The sequence below is a fragment of the Nannospalax galili genome, unplaced genomic scaffold, assembly GCF_000622305.1.
Source record: "Nannospalax galili isolate Female #2095 unplaced genomic scaffold, S.galili_v1.0 scaffold281, whole genome shotgun sequence".
Classification (NCBI taxonomy): domain Eukaryota; kingdom Metazoa; phylum Chordata; class Mammalia; order Rodentia; family Spalacidae; genus Nannospalax; species Nannospalax galili.
In genome coordinates, this window is record NW_008349068.1 from 10,745,854 (window position 1) to 10,772,357 (window position 26,504).

At 37.8% G+C, this 26,504-nt stretch overlaps 1 protein-coding gene across 7 annotated transcripts in view; it reads right to left on the minus strand.

Annotated features, from left to right (window-relative positions):
• The window catches only part of Ikzf2 (IKAROS family zinc finger 2), a 148,775-nt gene continuing 122,271 nt past the window's right edge, over positions 1-26,504 (minus strand). For all 7 annotated transcript variants that reach the window (XM_029569940.1, XM_008846249.3, XM_008846250.2 and 4 more), the window contains 3 exons: positions 15,259-15,396; positions 9,204-9,347; positions 1-3,972 (listed from right to left, as the gene is read on the minus strand). In XM_029569940.1, the coding sequence (XP_029425800.1) occupies positions 3,248-3,972; positions 9,204-9,347; positions 15,259-15,396 (1,007 nt within the window). In that variant the 3' untranslated portion in view covers positions 1-3,247. The remainder of the gene's footprint in view (positions 3,973-9,203; positions 9,348-15,258; positions 15,397-26,504) is intronic.

The window sequence follows — 26,504 nt, forward strand, 5'->3', positions numbered from 1 at the left end:
TTTTCTGGATGTAAATAATGAAGACTTTAAGTTGCCATCAGCCCTAAAGACACACTCATAATGTTAGGATTTCTTAATACAATCTGGTAAAGTAAACCTAACTCTCAAGTATTAACTCTATGCTTTTGTCACATGTCTGAAAACACTAGTGCCCCTTCCTATGAATTTTCCTCAGAAGATGTTTTTACACATGTGCATGCAAACTATAACTTATTCACACAATCACCTGCATGTATGTCAGCAGATAGGACCTAATTCTTTCTAAAGCTGAATTGTAAGTTTTCTTTTAGCCATTTTTGACCCTCTGGTGTTTCAGGCCTCCTCCCTCCAGTCTTCCTGCAGGCCACGCCCACTGGTTTAAAAGTCTTTGTAACAGCGACTCATCTCTATTACAGAGAGGCAGCCTACTCTCCAGAAGGAGCTGGAGATAAAAATTCTGGGCAAAATTAGGACAAAGCAATCTGATGAATTTCTGGATTTCTGCCAAACTGGAAAACACAGAGGATAACCCATTTTCATGCCCCTCAAATACATTTTGCACTGTGAAATCTCACCTAAATAAACTGGGCTTGCAACTGTTATGTAAAATTTGATTTATTTCGTATCTGACCCTCATGCTTATTTTAGTTGCTGCCATTTCCTCTGGTGAGATGGAGCAAATACAGCCGCCCAGAGGTCCACAGAAAGCACTATGTCCATAACATTCTCTGTCACCTACAAATCTGAATCACCCTTGTCCTTATTTGTCCCTGCCACACCAGAACCACTGCCTCTTCTTTCTGTCCACTGTGTCATGCAGCTAAGAAAATACTAGTATATGTTTACAACAAATATACCCTCACAGGTAACTCCTTGAACAAATTAGGTTTCCCAATAAGACGGAATCATGAAAGTAGAGTGCACTGGTACCATCTCCATAGGGGGACTAAACAACTCTTCAGGTAGCCCTAAATTCAGTTACATCCCAGGGCAGGAAGATACATGATTCTTAATACACTAGGGATGAAGGGCTGGAAGGTAGAAAATTCACAGAGGACGCCAGCAGAAATTCATGCAGGGCCAAAATTGTGAACACACTGACAGGCATCCAAATGCTTTCTTAAATTTCAAGACCATAAGCCTAAAAATTATTTAGCTTTCAAAATTAAAAAGGAAATCCCAATTTCCATTATTACTTGAGAGTGCTTAGGGTAAATGAGGATTAAAAATTTCTTGCAAGTTTACTTCATCCTTAAAAAAAACTGTTTACAATGTACCAAGGAATGAAATTTAAAAGAAAAATACTAGTTGGCATTCTATCTGTCTGTTTTGGTATATTCTCTTATTTTAAAGGAACCATTTGAACATTTCTTCAGAAATGAGTAAGACAGGGATTCGAAAAAGAGCCAACTTAAAGCCATTTTTGCCTAGCTCTATGTCAGCGCCTGGAAGTTGCTTAAATGAGCAGAGGGAAACCTGGAGAATGAGTTAACAGCAGTATTGCTCACCTGCCTATTTCTCGAGTCTTGCCCCTCCTCACACCACATGGTAGTTAAGCAGTTTCAGCATCCTATTTAATGATCTTTTAGAGCAGTTATCTGTACTGCTTAGCAGACTCAGTATTCACAAATGGTTATCAAATAATCTAGTCCTAGTCAGGTCTGCTTCCTAAACATAAGCATCAAGTTATGCCTCCCCAAAGTGTCTACCTAAATGACTTAGTGCTCGAATCCTGACCCCAAAGGCATGTTGGACTCAAAGAGAAAAGCAAAGCCCTTACAGATGTGAACTTAAGATCTGCACACGAAACAGAGAGGACAGGCCATATGTGAATGAAAAGAAGATGGGATTTCTGTATTAAGAGGTTGAGATTCATTTCTGACAAGGACGTACAGATTGAAGGCTTTTTAGAAAGTGCAGGGCCTTCACCTGAGGGCTCACATTCTCAACTCTAAGAAGGGAGAAAGGAAACTTCGTTGTTCCTTTGTTTGACCTGCAGTGCGATGTACAGGCTACAAAGACGTTCCCTTCTGTCTGCAGCAAAAGCAGTAAATATTATTACTGAAGAAACACTAGAATAAATAGCCCTAGTTCAATAATCTTACAGGGTTTAAGCGACCGCATTTATGTCCAATTAGCAGTTGCTCCGAGGAGATTGTGAAAGAGGCAGCCTATAGCAAGACTTTTCCAGACCTTCTACTCCAAGAGTAAAAGAAGAATGGACAATGGACAGAACACTGAATGGTCACGCTTGAAGAGAAATACCAGAAAAGGGTTCTCAGAGTGGGATTTCCCCTACTGTTAGCCTCATTACATTTTTCTGCTGACTGGTTAACACTGATTAAATGTTGATAAAGTGACAATAGTAAACACACTTTTTGAATGAATATGTATACTAGGCTGCCATCACATTACAACTTAAAAAAAATATTAAATTTGTGAAAAGTAGAATTCCCTCTTGGAAGTTACTGACTGCTTTTTACCCACTCTTAGACCATATGTTATTCTGAAAACTACATAAAAATACTATTTGTTACAGGTGTTAAAAGTAAGGCTGCCTGGGTGTCTATAAAATGCCAGTCATCAAGACTATGGAAAAACAGTGCTTAAGTTTAGAAAAATAAGATCAAAGGACCTCAGATGTATCATAGTGGCCCTTACCTACCTGTAGTTTAAAAGTTTTGCTATATGGTATAGTGTAAAACATACTGAATTATAAATTCCATAGGGGAGGTAAACATAGAACCCACAACTCAACTTTTCCTAGGAGTTATTCAAAGTAACAATATGTTTGTGTTCCATGATCTCTAAGAACAAGAAAACCGGTTTACATTTTGGGAAACATCTTCTTTGAGAATAAAATTACTTAGACCATTTTAAATTGCCACAGTCCTACCCAGAAAACTCTCAACTTTCCTGCCTTCAATAACAACCCTGGATATCAGTGGAAACTCCAAATATCTTAGGTGAATCTATATGAATCATGTGATTTTTTCCAAACCACGACATAAGCCTTAATGTGGAAGGCAGAACTGAACTGCTTTAAACTCCCACAAAATAAACAAGCCGAGTTATCGGTGAACATCCCCCTCCCATCTCTCATTTCTTCCTTATTATAATTAGGCAGAGCAAATGACACTGTGTCCACAAAATAAGAATTAGAGACAGTAACAGTATTAAAAACATGAGGGAAGGTGGGACTGTAAGTGCAGTATTTCTTCATGTGCAGTTCTTTACTTCATAGGGGTCCCCTTTGGAATGAAAAGGCCTAGTGGAATGTGTGCTCCCCTCGAACAATGTGTGATGAAAACTCATAACGGTCCTGGCTTCTGTAGCCACAGATGTTGCATTCCAGTGGGTCCCGGTAGCCATGGCAACCCATGTGAATGGTGTACATGACATGGTCTAGGAAAAGGACTCGGCAGTGCTCACACTTGAAGGCCCTTATCTGTTCTCCTTCTCCATTGAAAACCTTGTAGATGTCCTTCAGAGAGCCCTTGGGGGCTTTGGTGGCATCCAAAGCCTTGACATCCTCCTTCATGTAAGCTGGGCTTTGTTTCCTCTTGGGATTTAAGGCAGGGTTTCCTTGGTAGGACTGGTGGTCATCATGGCTGCTTTCTGAGTCAGTAGAATCGAGGCAGCTATTGCTGGGAGAGGCCTCTCTTTCCTGGGGTCGACTCTTTGGTCTGATGAGAGAGATAGGGCCATCCATGTTGTTTTCATGACTATCAGAGGTTTCCCTGCTAATGGGTCTTTCTATCCTATTTGGATGATAGACCTGAGAATAAGCTGAGCTTATGACTGGGGCCACCTCAGCAATTGTGCTTGGCGGGTGCTGCATCAGAGGGTGAAGGGCCTCAGCTCCAAGGTAGGTGATTGCATTGTTGATGGCTTGGTCCATCATATGAGACTGCATCAGCTCAGCCTCCTTCTCGTACGTCAAGTTCATATCAAAATGAATATCTGGGTAGCTGAATCGCATGAGCTTTTCCCCTAAAATTAGAAAAGAGGAAGGGAAAAGGAAAAGAAAAAAGCACAACAAATTTAGTGACTGGACTACAAATATGGAAAGGTACGAATAACTAATCTCTTATGTTTTACACAAAAGGGTGTATTTTAGTCTTTAGATCAAGTATTTGGGCTCCTTCAATTCTGTTCAGATGCACAGGTTTTATAAGCACGACAAAAAGAACTGGTAACGCGTCACACGCCCTTGTTCTAATACTGCCACAGGAACACACACAGACGGCAGGGAAAGGTGTACTTTCACCTCAGTTGTAATTGTCGCATGGCACGCATAGGATGAAGAATGAGTGCCAGGCGAACATGTCAGAGACCATGCTTATTTCTGCATGTATCAAACACAGTGATCAGCTGAAAAGACCGTGGCGGCACGAGGGATCTGCGTACAGCCTGTTGTATCACTCAGACAGGAATTACTTGGTTGATTTAGCAACTGATTCAGAAAAGTTATAGAACCAATATATGTCAGTCCATAGAATTTTAAAGTCATTATTAAAAGAGTTTAAAAGCTGTGTCATCTGATAAAATGAATAAAATTAAAGGCTACTTAAATTGTATTAGAAATCACTTCCAAGGAACTAGTTCGCCAACAGGAAACATATTTCAGTTCGGTTCTTGAAGTTGACAGTCTTTCATTTTTATATCATTGTTTTCTTTATTCTGGTATGTGTGATGGTGATATTATATATTTCTGTTATTAGATTCCATGTCTTTTCTTTAATATTTACTACAACAAACAAAATTTTTTCAGCACAAGGTCTGAACACTAGCCATAACATAGCCTGGGTGCTTCTACCAGAAAAATAGCAATAGTCTCAGATGATGGAATAATTGATTTAAAAAAACAGCCAGGAAAACAATGTGGTCTTTACCTAGATATTTTGACAAATAAAGCTTATAGATAAAGTTTTTCTAAAATATACATCTCCTGCTTATTTACATGTAGTATGGAGTATGTTTCTGTGGGTAGAAACATAATGTGTAATGCTGTTAGGAGCTGTGGATCCACAGCACTGCACGATGGAAAAAGCACATTCAAGAAGTGTTATTTCAGATCAGAAGTAAACGCCCAAAGGTAGATCAATGAAGAAAAACATAAGAAATCATATCCTGGCACCCATTTTTAGATATTGCAACTTTAAAAGTTTCAAAGTTAAGCCAGATAAGCCTGACCTATGTTCCCAAAGAGCTTAACGATCATTCACAAGGTAGGTATTACAGACTCCAAGAAGAGATATATTTAACTTATACAGGGAGAGGAAGTGGTGTTGGGGAGACCAGTGTGATGGTAAACATTAGCCCAGAGAAGAGATGTGGAGGTGGAGCTGCTGGTGGGCAGGAAGACTCTGAATCAAGAGGGCATGACTTATGAATAAGCAATGACATTTCAACATGGCTGAGAGAGGAAACAGATGAGTGAGAAGAGTGTGATATTAAGGGCTCACTCAACAGGAGAGGGAGGAATTTTATCTTGAAAAGTATTAGAGCTTGCAGTGGTTAAACAGGGAAAGTGACTTGATTAAACACTCACTTAACAAGAATGAACAAGAGTTGCTACAGTGATCAGGGTAGCCTGGACTAGTGTCATGGCAGTGCAGATACAGGGCAGAGGAAGGAGCAGAGATACAAAAAATACTATTGTTAGGGCTTGGTGATAATCTAGGCATAGGCCATGACAGAGAGAAGCATGAAGCTGAGTATTCAGATTTGGGAAACTAGGGGATGACAGTGAGATAGAAAAGATGATCAATTCAGTTTGTGGCTCAATATGAGTAATAGTTATATCTCTTAGAAGAGAAATGTGGGTTTGATATATAGAAAGGAGCCATGACAGTCAATGATACCACTCAGCAAACGGTAAATTGTGAAAAGAAGGTAAAAAATAGACCTGGAAAAACTCATATGCCAACACAGATTAAGCCAAGCTGGAATCTTATATTCAGCATCGTGTTCAGAAAGCCTCTAGTCTCGCTTCTAATGGAATGACGATGTTCTATGACCAGTAAATGCACATCTGACTCATTTGTGTACAAGGGCCCAGAATTCCTTAGCTTCTGAGTATGCTTCTAGGGCTCTACATCCTCTTTGCCAACTGTGTACTGGAATACACACACTCAGGTCTGACACACAGTGAAGACATTACTCTTTAGTGCTTTATGTGGGGTATGATGCAAAAAGAACTTGTATGTACAGGCAGGAGTGTCTATGCATGTGTCTGTGTGAGGTCTCTTTGATAATGGATGGAGTCAGGAATGGGTCTGTCAGAGGGCAATCCTGTTCTTGCTCCCAAGGTCTAATGTGGAACATCCGTGGTGAGGTGTCCAGCATTCTCTATTCATATGAACTTAATCTTCCAATTTAGGAGGGCAAAACATGTTTTTTGGTTTTATTTTGTACTATTAAGATAGTCACACATATGAATGGCGGACTCCCTTAGTACTCTGTCACAACAGAAGAGCTGAACGAGAAGGAACAGAGAAGCAGGAGGAAAAGGAAGAGAGACGAATGTCATAGACACCAAGGGGAGCGTGCGTTTTTCAGAAGGAGCTAACTATTCAACAGTGGCAAATGCTCCTTAAGATGTGTGTAAGACACAGTTTAAAAATGACTCTTTGGATTCAGAAGCATGGAACTGGGTTGCAACCTCCATAAGAGCAATTTCAGTGGGGCCCGAGGAAGAAAGCCAGGTTGTATGTACTAGAAAATGAACAAAACGAAAGAAAGCTGGATAGTAGGCTCTGAAAATTCCTTCAACAACTCCATTCTTGAAGAGAGGAAAGCAGGTGATAGGAACAAAAGGAGACTTGGGATCAATGGGAGGTTTTTGTTGAAGTTACGAGAATTTGTCATGTCATGCACACAGGCAAGTGAGACAGAAGGAAATAACAGTGTGTGGACAAATAGAATTCAGAAGCCCAAACCAGGAACTAACCTTAATCAGAAAGAGGGATACTTCTTTCATTGAATTAAGAAAAAAGAACACACCATGTCTGGATATACACTATCTTTTAGGATTCATGGTATCATCCTGAAATCATGTTAACTCATCTTACCCCTTGTGAGTATAGATAGATCACCAAGGAGACAGATACCAGGTGTGTAGAGAGTAGATAACAGAGTCAATGGGGCCATGATGGGGATTAGAGCGAAGACTACTAGGGGATAGATCAAAGGAATGTCACTACATACCATAGTGGGCAAACTGGTGTCTTGGGTCAGTTACACATTTTCTGTAGTGACAGTAATTTATAAAGCTGTAAGACTTTTTTCCAAAAATACTAGCAGCTGGGATAGAAATGTGGAAAAGATGCTGAGTCTGACTCCTGAGACTGAGGTTTCACTGGGAGAAGGCAGCAGGACAAGGCAAGAGAATCAAGAATGTTGGAAGGGATGAACTAAGAAATCTAAGTTGAACCAGGATGGGAGGAAGAGACAGATACTTATCACTTCAGGAATCACTGCCTGGAGAGCTTCATAGGTCAAACAGCAGTATTCAATGGGAGGGATGTGGGGAAAGGGTTTAATGATGTTTTAGTGATAGAAATTTCCATTTCAACAGCAATCACAGAAATAGCTACTTTGTTACTGTAATGATTGGCTGCTATTACTATTTAACTCTATAAATTAGAAAAATCTCAAATTTAAATAAAAATATAATGTTCTTTTGTGATTATATTATAGGTTTTTAAAACTGTACCCTTATTTTAAGAAATGTTATTAGATCATATTGAGAGCAATGTCTCTAAGTCATAGGAAACATGAAGTGTTACACAAAGCAGAATATATAAATCCAGAAGGCAGAAATAATAACAAACTTCCTACTTTTTCCAACTACACTGGTGGCCACTTAACATATAAATATTTATCTCTCACAAACTATTCAATGTTTAAAAGACATGAAGTGCTGAACATGGTGGTTCATGCCTCCACATGAGCACACAGAAGGCTGAGGCAGGAGGACTATTGTGAGTGTAAGTCTAGCCTAAGCTATGGAGGGAGTTCCACACCAGTCAGGGCTATGGAGTGAGACATGGTCCTCATAATACAAAAAATGTAAATACATAAAGTAACATAAAATCAAAATAAAACAAATAAGTAAACTGGCATAGCCCCCTTTATTTGTAGGTACCTATAAGAAGGAAGAAAAGGAATAGAAACAAAGCTTGTTGTCATGGGTCATTTAGTATGGTCTAGGGACTTGAACCGAATCCACACAAACCATGGCACTTGGACTCACCTACTGGTCTTGTTTTGACGAGCTCTTACTGAATCCCACCAGCTGATATTAATGTGATAAGGGACTGGCTAGTTAATTATAAATTTGGAAGAAGCCTTCTCGAAGGTCTTACTGGAATAACTCAATAAGGCTATCCTAAAACACTCTCTGATACTAGAATGTGAGAATCTGTTTTATATTTTTACCTCTTTGTACCTCTTAACTCTGTCAGTACAAGAAAGATATATTATACATACAATGAACAAGGTTCTTTAACAACTCTTTCTATTGACTCTTCATTATTCATAGTCTTTAAAAAATGCACGAGTCTCTGTCTTCAGATACTCCCTGACTTACAGCATGCATGCAGAGTGATGTCTACACTGGGCGTACCAAAGACTATCTAAGGGCCTGGCAATGAAAAAACAAAGTTCAGATATATGATACCAAATCTTTTTGGTTCAAAATCATAAGCTGGATGAAAAAACAAGGATCGAAATGTAAAACAAAGGTGCACACATGAAACACTTTGGATGCAGGCTGCTACATTGTTTTTCTACAGCAGAGTTTTGGGAAAAATTTTTAAATGATTCTTAATTCTGGGTCAAATACTAAAATTAATGACAGAAAACAGTCAAAAACCTGGCATTAATGAAAATTTAAAAGAAATTCCAAATATGGCCAACAGTGCAGACCTCTTCCCTTATTCCGTATGATTATTTAAAGTAACACTCGAGTTTTCACATGCTGTTTCATGGATGTATGCTGAGATGGTGTTTTCCTCTGGTAGTCTTCCTTTAACTCCTTCCCATATGCCCAAGGGTGTGACACACTGCAGTGTCACACAGTTGGGAGATATTAATGGAGAAAAGACATAGACTTTTTTCATGCTATGAAACATGTCATATATAATTCTAACACATGTGATCTTATCTTTTCCAATTGAAATCACCCTGTGGAGAAGCAAAAGCACTATACTGCTTACCCACAAACTTTTGTGGAGTGGAGCTTTTACGTTTCCCCATATTTGCCGTGAGCTTCTCTATGACAGCAGGTCTCTCAAAAGGCACCAGAGAAATATTGTTGTCCATAATAGGCTCTTGTTCCTTACAATCTTCAATAGGAGGTACTATATCAAAACATAGAAAGAGGCACTCTGGTAATTTCTTCAACATTTGAAATACACCGAGATATGCATGCCATCTCAATCTGTGTTACAAAAAATAAGTTAGTCTACTTGAACAAAAGCAAGAAAAAAAATCGTACAGTCTAAGAGAATAGTCTTTAATTTTAACATACATACACACACAGTGGTCTGTGTGTATGCCATGACTGGTGATCAACATGTTTATCTGGTTTTTCATTTTACTCCTCTGAATGTATTTTTAGTGTAGATGAAAATCTACTATACTTTAAAATTACACTATTTTCAAGGTTTTCGGACTTTATTTTCGTCTAAAAGAATTTACTTATATCAGCTTGTTTTGGAGAAAAGCTTAACTAGACAGAATAACAACACAATGATGCCTCCCATGTGATTTCCTGCAGCAAATTTTTGTATTTGGTGAGTTCTTAGCCTCACTGACAGCAGTCTCACTACCTGTACAAAGCAGCCTTCAAGAAGGAGATCTGGTTCTGAACTTGCTAACGCATAGTAAACTGTGCAGCTTTAAGATGGTTAACTTAGTTTTAAAAACAGCTCTTCGGCAGGATAAAGGGATCCACTTCTAAACTGGCACACTGGCTCACTAAACTACTGCCCTAATTCATTTGACAGAGGCCCCAGTGCTGGGCTCTCTTCATGGCATTTCTAAGTTGCCAGGGGCTTCGTTATTGATATTCATAGTGTAGACAAAGCCATTTATAAAAGTTGCTTTGAGCAGAAATCCTGTCCCAGATGTTTAATTAACAATAGGGTAACATTTCACATGGATCAGATCATCTGATTAAAGTTAGTGCTCATAAGAAAGAGCTAAAGGCTCTCTTTGATCAGACAGCATGACTGTAAAGTGATTCACTTGAATCCTTTTGTTTGAAGAGGATAGGCCTACTATGTGTAGCCTAAAGCATTCTCATCTATAAGGGATCCTGCTGATGGACAGTCAAAATTTTAAAGCAGAAATGAAAATGAAGAAAATTGAAAGTACAATTCAGGTGACCCATTTAATAACCAACACATTTTGCTGATCTTGAAGAAACAAATAGCATCAATACATAGGTTTTCTTAGTTCAGCCATGTTTAAAGAAATCAACATTCAATTTATGTTTGGGTAACCTAGTAGCTTGACCACAAAAGGTTAATGTTTAATCTACACTTAATAATAAAGCATCTGTTTCTGAATAATAAGCAATTATGTAACTGTTGGATATGAGGTTAGGAAAAAATTCAAGATAGAGTTTAGTAATAAGGTCATCTACACTGATATTCCTTCTGATATTATCAAGAGGAGAATATGGCCCAAGGACTTACATAAGACTCTATATGCATTATATGATCTTTAAGAACTATAAAAAATGACCAACAGTTGGGAAATTGAGGCAAGAGAATGGTCATAAGTTAAGTTGTAGGTTAGCCTGAGCTACATACCAAGACTGTCTCAAAAAAACAAAATCAAACATCTACAAAGGTACAAAGTAGTCCATGTGTGAACTAAAGAATAAATATGGCATAGACCTATATCTAAAATGAAAAAAACATTGGTAAGAAAAAACACTGCAAAATTTGCTAAAAAAGCAGCAAAACTAGTTGATGGGGTTTGCCCCCCAAATTGAATATGCTAATCGGTTCTGAAATGAGTAGTCTACAAGCTGGCTGTTTTACTCTAAGTCTTACCCTGAATTTTCATACTTGTACATACCTAATACTCAAAATGAAACCTGGGTGTGGGAACTGTCCCACACCACATCCACCTCAGCTCAGATGACTTGTTCCAACTTCAATGAAGCTCGTGAACTGAAAACAATGATTCGGGCAGAGTTTTGGTCTAACTTCTATTTTCAACAGCCATTTTTGAGAAAAGTCTGTCTTCTTTCTACCTTACTGGCAGAAGCAATAATTGACATGTGCTAGGTGATAAGTACCACTTCAAGGCTTTGTATTTAATAATCTACTAGTAGTTTCAAGGACCTCATGAAACACGTGCTATTACCATTTTCGTTTTACAGATGGGGAATCAAAGACTCAGAGATATTCAATATTTTTCTCAGTGCACCACGAGCAAGTACAGAGTGTTTTCTACTGGGAAGTCTGGCCTCAGAGCCTGGGCTATGCTATACTAAGTTTTTGCAGCTATATTTTGAATGCTGACATTTTCTAAACCAGTTTGATATACTTGTAAGTTCTACCATGGAGAAACGTTATGACACATTTTTCCTCAGTTATGCAATTTGAGATTCTGCTTTCATGAATTGTGTGCGACCCAACAATGTTTCTGGATATATGCTGCTTAAAACTCAAGGTATATTGTCTAGGTCTCATATCTCAGTTGCATTACTCACATGGCAAGGCATTTATGGAGGCTAAAGGTTTACCTATGTGTTATGACAGTAGCTTCATTTGCTTGAGCAAAGTCCAAAACTAAGTATCTTCTTTGACTTTATTTGAAGTTACAACCAAAATAAAAGTGTATTTATTTTTTCATTGCTATTATTTCATCACATTGATAAGCTGTAAAGGTAGATCCACGTGAGTATTCCCAACAGTTTCTTTTAACAAAAAAAAGTCATCAAATTTCAAATTCTAAGAACAAACAGACTTCATTTGCCTCCAACTCAATCAATGCTTATAAGAACTTTGAATTTTCCTTCCTAAACACACCTTCATATCGTCTCCGCCCGTACTCACCCCCTGACCCAGGCAGATATCAATCCTATACTCTGCATTGGTGTCACAAAATTGATCACCCAGTGGCTCCCCATCAATCATGCTATGAAATTTAAAGCCTGGATTAGCACAGGAGGGCCTGCTTTTGCATCACAATCAACTACTTCAGCTTCATTTCCTGTAACTCCTTTATTTAGCTTGTATTATCTGGTAATGATCTCTTATACCTCCACACCTCTTCTCCACATGGAATGTATCGTCTGTGTGCTGTCAGATAGATGGAATTTTCACTCATCCTTTACGCTCAGATCTGATGCTATGTGTGTCTAGAATTGTTCCTTGACGTCCTCATTAACTAAACCTGTTATCTGTGTTCCTGGAGAACTGTGGGCATCTTCATTACAGATTTTGCTTCATTCATTTTATTTTTAACACAAATTGTTCCCTACCAGAACATAAGTGTATGAAATGAAGTGTGTCTTTTGATCTTTCTCTTTCCAGTATGTTCCATAGAACATTGCAAACAGTAAGTCCTTCATGTTTTTTGCATGAAGTGAAAGAATGTCTTTTTTAATTCAGACACGTCTTGTCATGAAGAGCCAACATGGGGACAAACATGTCTTGGAAAAGAGAGGCTAGGAAATAAAAACTATGTCAGACATGAAATAAAAATCCAGTTTATAGAGTTAATGACAGCCATATGATGAACAACCATCACTCATACCACTAAAACAAAGGGGAGAAAGTAGACAAGACTGAGGACAGGAAGAGAAGGAAGGCAATAAATATGAATGTTTGAGGTACAAGCCAAGCCGTATCTATGAAACAAGACTAACAGTGAGCCTTAGCATCAGTCACTCATGGTTTCCTCCTTTGCGGCATTTATCACCTGCTACTTCATACACTCAATTCCCTATTAAGTATGTTCATGTGAGGAAAAGGATTTAGGATGCTCTCAAAATATTACCGTGAACCCAGAAAATCACAATATGAAATGCGGTTAAAACACTGTTTCAGAGCAAACGTTAAAGCCTATGATATCAAAACCTGCCATCACCCACTACTCCTCCCTGGCTTTTTTTGCCTCTGCTCTGCCCAGTGTCCCCATCTCAACTCTTTAAGCTCATTCTCTGTTCTGTTGTAGGTTCAGCACCACCTCATGAAGGGTCTATGCTTGAGAAGAGCTAAACAATCTAGGAAAAAGGGACAATACCAAAGTCCAAGTTATTTAGATTTATCTTTATTTCTCCATGAAATGTGACACTAATTCTATGACAGGTCAATATGCTAAGAGACAATGTTGATAATTAGGCATTTATATCTTCTTGACAACAATACAGTCATGAGAAACTCTGGTTCTTATTTGGTACCATATGTAATGCAGATGTCCAGAAATGAATGAATGGAAAAACAAATTAATGAATGGAATTTGCATCAAATGCTAGGATTATATTGGGAAAGCACTACACGGAAAACTAGTCATGATGCTGTCATGTCTCTGGTAAGCTTCGGCAAGTTCCTAAGTGTCTATCAGCTCTCTGCCTCCAGTTATCCTTAAAACCAACAATTTAAACCAAAGCAGTACTTTGCATAGGCAAATGTAATATACAATGTTTAAGTTAACACTGTTCACATTATAGGGAATGGTTTATTTACTGTTTCTTAGTGTTAATGTCCTGATATCTAACAGCAAATACAACTATTGAGGTGGCATTTATCATATAACCCATCATCTTTAGCTCTCACACCATACCTAAATATAACATATTCAGACACCACAATGTCAGACCAGGATTACTGGACTCCAAGGCCCACTAGTGTATAACCTCCATGCACTGGGTTCTATGTTATCCTCACCCACCCAGAAAATGCAAGCTTGCAGCTGAATTTACATAAAGTTGAAGCAGGGATAGGTCTAGGGAAATGTTAGTTACTACTGCTACTAATATAAAAATAGTTGAATTTGTTCACAACAATGAATCAAACTAAGTCAAATTCTTTAGATGATACAACCTATTCTCAATATAAGAAAATGCTTAATTATTTAAAATAACAAAAATATTTAAAGTTTAAAAATTTCCAAAATCACAACCACAAATCACTAACTACCTAAGTACAGTTCCACAGTATATTCTATAGACATAAAAACTAAAACATCCCATAAATGCTCCTTGAGTTGGCTATGTCTATGTCAATGAATATTTATAGTGACTGAGCTTATATCATTTAGTATTGGTCAAATCTTTTAAAATAGAAATAAAAATAAAAAAATAAAGTTATAGGGGCTGGAGGGATGGCTCAGCAGTTAAGAGCACTGACTGCTCTTCCAGAGGACTGAGGTTCAGTTCCCAGCACCCACATGGCAGCTAGCAACCATCCATAACTCCAGTTCCAGATGATCCAACACCCTCTTCTGACCTCTGCAGGCACTGCACACACAGGTGCACTTATATGCATGCAGACAATACACTCAAACACATAAAATAAAAATAAATATAATATTAAAAAATAGTAAGGCAAGATAGACACTACAAATCTACAAAACTGAAATTCACTACTTTTCTTTGTAAGGCTGATTAACTCAAACACTTTGCAGGTGTGGCAAACCTCAGGGACCACCTTTCTGCCTCCTAGAGCAATATTGGGAAGATTAAGATGCTTTGCTTACAGAATGTATTTTCGGGGGAAGGAGATGAGTTTAAATTTTGCCTAGACTGTTTCTTACACTTGTAGAAAGTAAAATGACTAATTTCCCAAATAAATTATGAGGCAGGTTGGAAAAATTTCAAGTTATGTCACAGACTGTCTACCCATGAAGAAGCTGCAAACAACGTATATCCTTTCTCTCAGGAACCCTACAGATTATGTGGAATCTCTTCTACCATTTGGCTGGAGAAATCCAAGAGAACACTCAACAGTACTTGCCTCTGGTGTATTCAGCCTGGCTGCCACTTGCCTTAATTCAAACACGTGTCATCAGAAACAATCTGGGAGTGCCACACAAACTTAATAAGCTTGTTTGCACTGTATTCCAAAACAGCTTATGCCAACTGCCAAGGAAGATAATCCCATACAAAGTTAATGTGGTTTAAAACTGTGTGAAACACAGTAAGAGTCTGTCTTCATGTAGAAAGGCAGAAGGAGGACTTAGACCACAAGAGGAGCTACACAAGCAGAAGAGGAGGGAATGAGAATCCCAAACGCTGTTTCTACCCACCATGGTGACTCATGACCTGCCCCGCAGCCTCCATGTTGACATTCTGGAGATAGTTGTGGCAGCGTTCCTTGTGCTCCTCCAGTGAACTGCGCTGCTTGTAGCTTCGTCCACAGTAGTTGCACTTGTGAGGTTTACCCACTGTGAAGAGAGCTCAGGGTTAGTGTGCTGCTTGGTCTCAGCTTCATCCAAAGCAAAATTAACAGCTAGCTTTTGCTAGTTTGGAAAAAAACATTTCTATGCTTTTCAGACTTGGTCTCTTCCTCCTCCACATTCCAATTTAGGCAGAACTGTAATAATAAATTGTCTACTAAAGCTAAAAGACAGCAAGAAGATAGGCAGATTGTACCTCCGGTAATAGGGGAAAGACTGAATCAACTCAACTCATGCTCTGACTGTATTCCTGAACATGACGGGCAGATGATCAATTTTCAAATTATGTGACTCTTAGCACATTAACTTTTACATAATTATGTCAGGTTTGACTCATTAAAAAGATGAATCAGGCTGTCTTGGATGGATGTACCTGTGTGTGTGTGTGTGTGTGTGTGTGTGTGTGTGCCCGCACATGCAGACTCCCTCTCCCATGTACATGAGCTTTAGTAAGAACTGAGAAATTCTCTGAAGAAAAACTAAAATTATAACAACTTGAAATATCATTGTTTAATAGAGATTATTTGTTCTGTACCAGGAAACCTGAAAGAATTCAAGCATTGAAAGATTTACAGATGAAAGTAGGAGTCAGGTGTGGTGATGCAGGCCTTTAATCCCAGCACTCGGGAGGCAGAGGCAGGTGGGTCGGTTTCTCTTTTCTCTGGACTGGGTGGTAACTTCACACAGCAAAGCTTTGCAGCAGGTGTATATGTCTTGCACAGACACTGTCTTTGTGATACCAAGAATTACCCTACGAGGTGCTCCGAGTCAGGATTATTACCCAGAGCTACTGAGGCCCTGAAATATTGAGTTACAAGGAAAATGGTGGTTTTTCAAAGCATCTCATATTCAAGAAACAATTTTTTTTTTCTACTAGTCAGGGAGCCATGGTCTCAACACAGCTATTAAAATAGGTACTATAATGCTCATGGTGCACAACTTTTTTAAAACTGGTAAGAAAAAAAAAATCTTCATGGACAGAGGCATGATTTAATACACCATTATTCATGAAACTGTCATGGAGCACTTCAACTCCCGGGTTGAAATTTGTTGAGAACAAAAAATATGAACAACTGGTCTGGGCCAGAGCCTTTGGTCCTGCAGGATAGTGTAAATCAGGCTGGTGACTCTCATTGGACTCCCCGAGGAATTACTTAGTTTTTTCCAGAGAACAAACAAAGGCCTCTTTTTTTTTTTTTTTTTTCTTCTGTGATAACACCCTCGCTGCCAGTCACCTTACAAACCCAGGTGATGACACTGGTCACAAGGGAAGTTTCAATTCTGTAACAGGGAGAAGTTCTCAAGGCTGCCTAACCATTTCACTACTGATTAAAACCAAAAACACCAAACCCGTGGACTGTGTTTGAGGTAGACACAAATTAAAGTTAGTTTTCATGATTGATTTTAATAAAGCATTTTAAACAAGTGTGTTCTAAGGCAAGATTAGTTATTTAAAAATACTGGGGAAATCAATTTCTATTTTCCAAAACCAAGAATTTCAGGGAAGTAGCTGTGAATACTCTGTAAAACTTATAGGCTAACATGACAGCACTAAAAGACATGAAAATATTTTTAGTTGAAAACAGTGTAAATAATAGATATTTGCATGCAGCTACATTGGAAGACCTGGAACCACATATTGAATATTTTCATTTTCTATTACTATTCAATGATTTTCTAGAAACAATGATGGATTTATACTGAATAAGTCCACTAGCCAATTAATACTCATTAAGCACTTCCATTACAGGAACGGTCCCCTGGGTAGCCATTCAGCCATCTCCTGTTATCCCTCATGTTAGTCCTGTTGCACTGGAGCCTCCGGTGTCTCTGTGTTCTGCTTTTCCTTCCGCACTTCCTTCCTCATACTTCAAGTGCCCTTTATACCATTCTAACCTAGTTGAAATATGGTTCTACCACACTGCTCTTGACTCCTAACCCTCTATCACTTCTCAACTCACTTGATAATGTGAAGAAGGCATTATACTTTTGCCTCAGTTACTTCTTCTTGTGATAAAATACCTTGATAACAGCAACTCAAGGGGAGAAAGAGTTTATCTCAGTTGATAGCTCAAGGATAATTTAAGCGCATCATGGCAGGGCGGTCAAAGCAGCAGGAGTTTGAAACAGCTGGTCACATGGCCCCACAACCAGGAAGCAGAGAGCAGTGAACACTGGCACTCAGCCCCCTTTCTCCTTTTTACTTAGTCTAGGACTTAAGCTCAGGGAGTGGCTCCACAGGGTGGTCTTCCCACCTCAGTTCTCCTAATTAAAATAATCCCCCACAGGTATGCCCTGAGGTTAATTTAATCTAGATAATACCTCCAGGCAGTAAACCTAGAGTTTATCACCTAGGGGACTTGGCATCCTGTCAAGTTGACAATATCAACTGTCACAACATTTTACTGGTTAACTCATTTTCTACTTATTTATGAAGCTTATTTCATGTGTTTTAGTTCTTTTTCTCCCATCTTGTCATTGATGTTCTAAAACAGAGCTCCTTCCTCTTCATCCCACCCTGTTCTCAGTGAGTCCATCAGGGATTCCAGTAATTATGCTTTAGGATTAATTTTAAGTATGCCTCAACTTCCCCACCTCTTCAAATACTGGGTGACATGTTAGATATTGACATGTCTTTTAATACTATTTCATGTCCTAGAAATTTGCTGTGGAAATACTCTACCCTTTTTTTCTACCTCTCTCCATTTATCACAAAGAATAATAGGTGCTGAAACTAATGGGTGTGGAGAACAAATTCTCATGGTGCCCAAGTTTACACAATAGAGTTGAGTAAGGACAGATACTCAATATACAAGCAACATACTACAGATTGTACAAAAGAATAGTGTGCTGGTATCACACAAGAGAACTTTTTATGAGATGACTGGACAGGTAGGTATGTCTGAGGCAGGAACATCTACGGTAATAAATGAAGAAAAGGAAATATTCAGAGAATTAGGGGTTGGGATGGTAGAGCAAGCAGTATTTCAGGATTTCTGAGGAAGGCATCATTTTTTTTCTTCCTCATACTTAACTCTTTCAAAGTCCACTTTTGTGCCATGACTATATTCTTTTGAAAATTGTTTTCAAACATCACCATCAATCTTTGCTTAATTCCAAGACTCAACAATTCTCGTAAAAACATTGCTATAAGCTCCTTGATAGTATTTCTTTAAAATCAAGTTCATGAGGATTCTATTTACATTTCACCATTGAACTTTCTCCTATCTCGAATTTCCTGTTGTTTGGGAAATTAGAGTTTGTGTCTTCACTGACTCTGTAACATCTTCCCTCCTGGAAATATATTGGGTTTTTCCAGGTTTTGTTTTCAGTACTGTAATATTCTTATTTACTCTCTAGGTCAAATGTTCATTTCTATAAGAAATCCACATTAGGTCTGGAATAATTTCCCATGTTATCAGCTTGCATGGTTCATGAAAGCCTTTGCTCACTGATTTGTGGGAATCACTTCCACACAATCAAAACAGCTTTGTCCTCTGTGCCTTCACAGCTCTGCTCAGATTGTGCAGACACATTGTTATGACAACTGAACTATAGTTACTTTCCTGATATCTATTTATTTCCTTAGTCCAAACAAGGACCTCTGTACATACAGACAGATTTCACTCCATTTTCAATCAATAATGTCTATGGTCATTGTTAAATACACAAGATGCTCAGTATGTATTTACTCAATGATTGCATTTTGAATCCATATTTCCAACAGCCTTCTAAGTATTCGTCTCAAGCACAGTCCCCTGAAATCAAACCAAACTTTCAAGATACCTAAACACATCGTCCTCCATCAAAGTTCCTCCGTTCCTCCTTGTTTTTACTGCCCTGTTGTGCTGGTTCTACCACCACACAATGGTCCAATGTTAAACAATATGGCCACTTTTGTTACCATCACCTATTTTTCCTGCTTCCAATTAATTGATGAACTCTGTACGCTCAGCTTCTCCACTCCTGCTTAAGTTTATTTCTGCTTTTTACTTCTGCAGCTGGTATCACACTCCGAGTCTTCACGTAACTCACCTGGGCTGGCCTAGCAGACGTGAGATCCAAACCTCTCCCTCTGTTAGTTCTCTACTCCCTCTTGACCAACTTTCAAAGACTGTTAATTTCTATTGAACAAATCTCTTCATCGGGCTTCAACACTCTATGCAGTGTGGCCTCAAAGCATGCTTCCCATCAGTTATCAAGACTTCAGCCGAAGTTGCTATCACATGTACTTTTGAGTCTTGTTTCTTTCTAGAATGGCTTCACATGATTTCTACTTCTTAAGGTCATTTGTGTGTTTCCACTTTGGGCTTCCTTAATGCTCCTCTATCTTAGTGATCTTCCTCCCAACACAATAACTGTATTGACTCTAATAGCCCACCTTATGCTATTTGTGGCTTTATTTGGGGACATTTACATGTTTTTTTGTAAGCTCCATGTACAGTCAAGACATTGTTGAAATTGCATCTTATATACCTTCAAAATCTTTGAAGAGTTTACTATGGTACTTTCTTCATAGAAAGAATAAATGGACTTTTCATGAATGGAAACCTTTTCTAACTTTTTTTGTTTTGTCTGAACAGTTTTCTGTTTGTTGCTTCTTTTTATATATTTTATTTATTTTTTATTTTATTTTATGTGTATGTGTGTATTGCCTGTGTTTAGGTGCCTGTGTTATTGTGCAATGCCCACAGAGGACAGAAGAAGCTGTTAGATCCCCTGGTGGAGTTATGGACAGTTGTTAGCTGCCATGTGGGTGCTGGGATTCAAACCCAGGTCTTCTGCAAGAACAACCAGTATTCTTAACTGCTGAGCCACCTCTCCAGCCTCTTGTTTGTTTGTTTCTTGAAACAGGGTCTCATTCAGTCCAGGCTAGCCCTGAACTCCTTACTTATCTTCTGTGTCCTCCTCCTGAGTTGTATGTGTGGGACTATGGGCATGTGCCATCCCTCTTAGCTTCTTCTATCATCTTCTAATTCTAATGGAGTCATATGACATTTGAAAGAACTTACCCAAAAGCATTTATCATATACCATTCAGAAATAATTGTCTTCGGCATTTCTGTTTCATCTTGTATTTTTTCAATGCAAAAAAACCCATATACACTTTGTTATGAGGCATGTTTATATACTGTATGTTAAAATCTGCTTATTTTACTGAACAATGTATCCTGAACATATCCCTGTTATGTTTCTAAAACTAAGTAAGAATTTTCTCACAAATTCTAGAATTGTGGTAATGTTGAATTATTTGTTTAGGACACTTGGTCCTTTTCTTTAAAAAAATTAATGACTATTTTTATTTTTACCACAGATATCCATGCCTATACACAAAGAAAAACAAACAAAACTAAACTAAAAGGAATTAATGAAATAGATAATGCCCTTCCCTGTCTGGCCCTCACTAATTATAATCCCCCAAAGCAACTGCTTCCAACCCTTAGTGATTATATCAAGTGTACCCAGTTTTTCTCTTTTCATCAGGGTTAAAGATGATATACTGCCTTTCTCTAAGGATTCAACTTGGTTACAAACATCCTCAAGTCTCTTTTGAGTTCAACAGTTAAGTAACAACTTCTGATTAATAGTATAAAATGGCATTTTCCATTATTAATGGAAGTAATAATCATAATACATTATTTTAATACATTATTTGGTTCAATCATGATTCCATTTCATTTCTGTGCAACTTTTAATGTTTTCTAGTTAATAATTGCACTTAAAACCATTCTCTTTGTGCTTTTGTGCCCAGTGCTACCCCCTCCTTTACAACAATACTTGTTCTAAACAGCTGAAGTCATAAAACATGTTCAAGCCTCTGCCACTCCATTCCTTCCTGCCTTCTCACAGCCAGTGCACTCCAGGCTTCACTGGAACCCACAGATCAGCATCTTGTGCGACTGTTCTCTCACACCACCCATTGATTCTTTCATGGCCAGCTCCCTTGATTGCCTGTGTCCAATGTGCGCCCCCTTCAGTATTGAATTTCTAGGTTTGAAGTAATTTTCCCTTCAAATTTCAAAGGCTTAGCTCCACTAAGCTAGTAATCTTCAGTTTCTTTGAAATTGACTGATGCAAAAGCAGTTCTATATGTATAGACTGCTTACTTAAGGCTCTTTAAAAATATTCTATTTACTATTTTTTTTAATGTATATGAGTGTGTTGCTTGCATGTATGTAAGTGCACCCATGTTGTGCAATGCACGTGGAAATCAGAAGAGGGCATCAGATCCCCTAGAATTGGAGTCACAGATGATTGTTAGCCATCATGTGGTTGTTAGGAACTGAATTCTGCTCATCTGCAAGAGCAGACAGTACTCTTAAATGCTAAGCCAATTCTCGGACCCTATTGTAAAGCTCTTAATATCTTCTATTTGTCCCTGATGTTGGGGAATTTCTGAAATATGAGTTACATGTCTTTGATCTAGGGTTTAGGTGCATGACCCTCAGATTTCAATAAATGTGTGTGCATCATATATATAATATTTATAAAACATTTAGCATATCATATATGTACATAGATAACATGGTAAATATATGTACTATATATACATACATTGTTATTAAAGATGCAAATAGTATGTGACTACTTAATTTTTAAATATTTTCTTTATTATTTTTATTTTACATGTGTGAGTATATTGCCTGCATATGTGTGAGTGGACCTGTGCCTTGCAATGGCCATGAAGGTCAAAACAATGTGTCAGATCCCCTGGAGCTGGAGTTACAGTCTGTTGTTAGCTGTCATGTGGGTGTTGGGAGTCAAACCCAGGGCCTCTGCAAGAGCAGTCAGTGCTCTTAACCTCTGAGCCATCTCTCCAGCCCAATTTTTAAATATACATGTCAATACCACTCTTTGAAAATAGGGGTATCTTATTTACCTCACGTAATTATGGGAAGTAACATCCTTTCTGACTAAAATAATCATTTGATCACTTTTTGCAGTACATGTCTAGAGTCTATTCCATTCTAATTTTTCAGTATGTATCCTTAAGTCAACATATCAAATGTTACCAATACAGTTAGTCTTCAAATTAGGCATTACAAGTCACACAACTTTGCTTTTTCAACAGTTTGAAAATTTGAAGTCCTTTTAATTTTCAAACAAATTCTTTGGTGAGTTTTCCTATTTTTTAATTTTATTTTTTGGTCTTCTTGAGACAGGGTCTCCCTGTAGCTCCAGCTGCCTGGAACTCACTCTGTAGACCAGGCTGGCCTCAAACTCACAGAGGATCCACCTGTCTCTGCCTCCCGAGTGCTGGGATTACAGGCGTGCACCACCATGCCTGGCGAGTTTACCTATTTTTACAACAACAAAAAAAGAAAAACAAAGAAGCAAAAGTCCTGCTGGGCTACTGACTGAACATGTGCTGAAATGACAGGGTTAACTTCAGAAGAGGGACTATCTCAACACTACTGGGTGTTTTCAAAATGGCCATGCTCTGTCTCCTCACTTCTTTAGATCCTCTTTAACTTCATTTATGCATGTGTGTATGAGAGTCTGCTAAGCCTGAGTGTGTACCCCTGGAGGCCAGAGAGGGCATTGGATCCTTTGAGCTGGAGTTACAGGTGGTTGTGAGCTGCCTGATGTGGGAGTTGGGAAATATTTATTCTAATTCATCTTTAAGTATTTCCTACATTTTAGGGTGCTATAATAAATGGCAATGTTTTCTAAATTTCAATTGCCAATTGCTCATTTCTACTACATAGGTACATACATCTGATTTCTTCTCAGTATATTAAGGAGATAGCTTCACTGTCATGTTCAGTGCAGCACAGTTGGGTGTTATGTAGTGCAGGGTATTAGGGTACAACATTTCAGTAAGGTAGGAGAAATAAATTCACAAGATCTACCATAGAACTCAGTGACTATAGTTAACTATAATATATTCTTTAAAATTGCTAGTAGTGTAGATCTTAAGTGTCCTAATCATAAAAAAACATAGATCTATAAGGAATGTTAAATAGTTTAAATGTAGCTACTCTACAATGTACATACATATCAAAACACCATGCTGTGCATTAGAAAGAACTTAGCCATTAAAATATTTAATTTTTGTAAAGAAATATACTTGACTAATTAATATTGGCCTTGAATCTTGAATTCTTAGTTAAATCACTCATTACTTTTAATTTTTTGGAAGGCTTCTTGGTGCTACTATAAAGGTGATTATATCATCAAAATTTAAGGCCATTCTACCTTCTATTTCTAGTCTGCATGCCTTTTAACTTTCCCTTGTGCTACCGAATTGACTAAACTCTGTTTGATGTTGAAAAGAGGTGGGGAGGGACATTCTTGCCTTGTTCCTGATGTTCTTCATTTTACTGTTAGCATGATATCACCAGAAAGTTTTTCATACATGACCTTCATCATGTTCAGGAATTCTGTTTCTAGTCTATTGCTGAGAATTATTATTGTGCATGAATGCTGGATTATGACAAAAGGACTTTTTGCAGTTATGAAGACAATTATATGGTTTTTAATTTATCAGCTAACTTGAAGAACTGTATTGATTAAAGACCATTGTTAAACCAACTTAAAAAATTCTTATAATAGATCCTACTTAACTGCGATATATTATCATTTTTGTATATTTCTAGACTCGATTTCTTAAATTTTTATTGAATACTGTTGTGCCTATGTTCAGTAGGGTTATTGCTATACCATCTTCAGCTTTTGTAATATCTTTGATTTGCTATCAGGGTAATAGTGAACCCATAAATTCATTTAAAAAGCTTCACTCTCTTTGCTCTGGAATGCTTTGGTTCTTAGATGCCGTCCCACGCTTTTTTTGTTTAAATATTTGAGAACTTACCAATGAAGTCATGTGGGGTTTTCTGTTGGGGATGGTTTTTAATTCCTGTTTCAATTCCTGAGTAAATAAAAGGTTAGCCAAAGTATCTATTTCTTCAAGAGTGAGGTTTGATAAATTCCTTGAAAAACAGAAATAATTTCACCTAATTGAATGTATAGACATCAAATTCTTTATACTAGCTGTATATAATGCCTCTAATGCCTAGAGGATTCATACCTATATCTTATTTTCATTCCCAGTGTTGATAAGATGCGTATTCTCTCTTTAACACAAAATGATCTTGGTGTATCTATTTTATTGCTATTTTGAAAAATCAGCTTTAGATTTCACTGACTTTTCTGTATTTCTGCTTTACCTGCCTTTGTCTTTCCCATTATTTTCTTTCTTCATACACTTCGGGTTTCAACTTGTTCTTTTTCATTATTTAAGAAGAAAGTGGAGGTCAATCTGAAGATGTTCTTTAACACAGGACCTTGACACCACACATTTCCTTCTCAGCTCCACTTCTTTTTTTTAACCAAGCTGACATTTCCTCCATATTCTTGGATAGATAATACATATTTATAATACCTATTTTACCAACTTTGCCTGCTAAATCTACCACTCTAGTAATTTCTGGGTCTGGTTTTATGGAACTATTATTCTAATTAGGGACATAGTTTATTTTCTCAAGTCTGTTAATTTTTAATGGGATGTTGGATGTTATAAATTTTGTATTGGTGGGTTTTATATATTTTTTGCAGTTCCTTAAAATGAGGTTGACATGTTCTAGCATGCAGCTATGTTGCATGGGATCAGCTTGATTTTTTTTTGAAGCTTGTGTTTATGGTTTAAGGCAGGTCCAGAGCATACACTTAAAGGGGCTAGTAGGGTCAGCCCCTTTCAGGACTTACGGAGGCCCTATAAGGTCTTTCTATCCAGTTTGATGGGTGAGAGTTGACTATTGCTAGCCTTGTGCTATCTCTACAAGTACTTGGCCTTTGGCTTTCCCCACCCTGACCCCCTCCGATCCCCGTCTCCACCCCCATCCCCCAGCCTCAGTTTCAAGAAAATAGATCACTGTTTAGCTAAACGGTCAAATAGTCACCTGTGAATCTCAGACCTTTTTCTGTTCAGACTCCTTCTACCTGATAGTGTGCTGATTCCACGCCCACCTGCCCCCTCTGTGCTCTCTCTGATTTGGCTTCAGCTAGACTGCCTGGCAATGGCGGGGTTTGCTGGCTGAGCTGCTGCGTGAACTGCTTCCTGGCAGTCGGCACAATTTAGAGTACTTGGATCTTTGTTTTTCCTCACTCGGGCATCACAGTCCCACACTGCCTATTGTTACACCTAAAATTCAGTTAATAGACTTGTTCACTATTCTAGTTGGTTGAGGTGGGAGGGCAATTCTTGCCCCAACACTCAGCACAGTTGGAAGCAAAAGATACATTTTTAATTGACAAATTCTGAGAAGTCATGCTATAAATATCAAGAAGTCATGCAAACTTCGTGAATTTTAGTGCCAATGCAATTCAGGTAATTGACTCAAAATTTCTTATGACCCTAATTCTAAGAAGGTAAATTATGACACCAAATATTCTAAGACACAAAAGACAGTAAGGCCAGCGTTTCCAGCTACCACAAAAGTTACTGTCAGCTTGTTACCAGCAAAATACCTTCCTTTTAAAAACAAAATTCTATACTAACATAGTTATTGACATAATCTGACAGAGATATAAATAAAAATCCTTGACTTAAGCAACAAATTGGAAACTGAAGATTTAGAAAACAAAGTGAAACAAAACAAACACCTGAATTGGTCAATATTTTAATATTATTTTCCCTATCTTTCTTAATAAGAAATTATAAATTAGCTGCCTCTGTGCTCTTAGAACCCCCTTATATCTCCCTAAAAACAAGAGCAAGCCAAATACCCATAATGAATTTTAAACAGGAATGTTTACCATAAGTTCATAAGGTGTTATGAAGATACATAGCACAACCAAGGCTTGTTCACTTGGTTTCTTGAAATAGGTCACTTCAAGAGTTTTCCTAGTGAACCTATAAAACAAATTACAATAATACTATACATTGGTAAATGTTTTATTCTTTATATAGATGGATGTATGTCTACACATGTAGAAACATACAAAGAAACATCTATATACAGAAAATATATTTACCATTTTCAAGACCCGAAAAATCAGCAAGAAGGCATTAAATATGTATTAAATTAATTTTTCTTTAATAAAACTGAATATACCTACTTATAAATACTTGTAGGGATAGAAGTGTTAGATGAT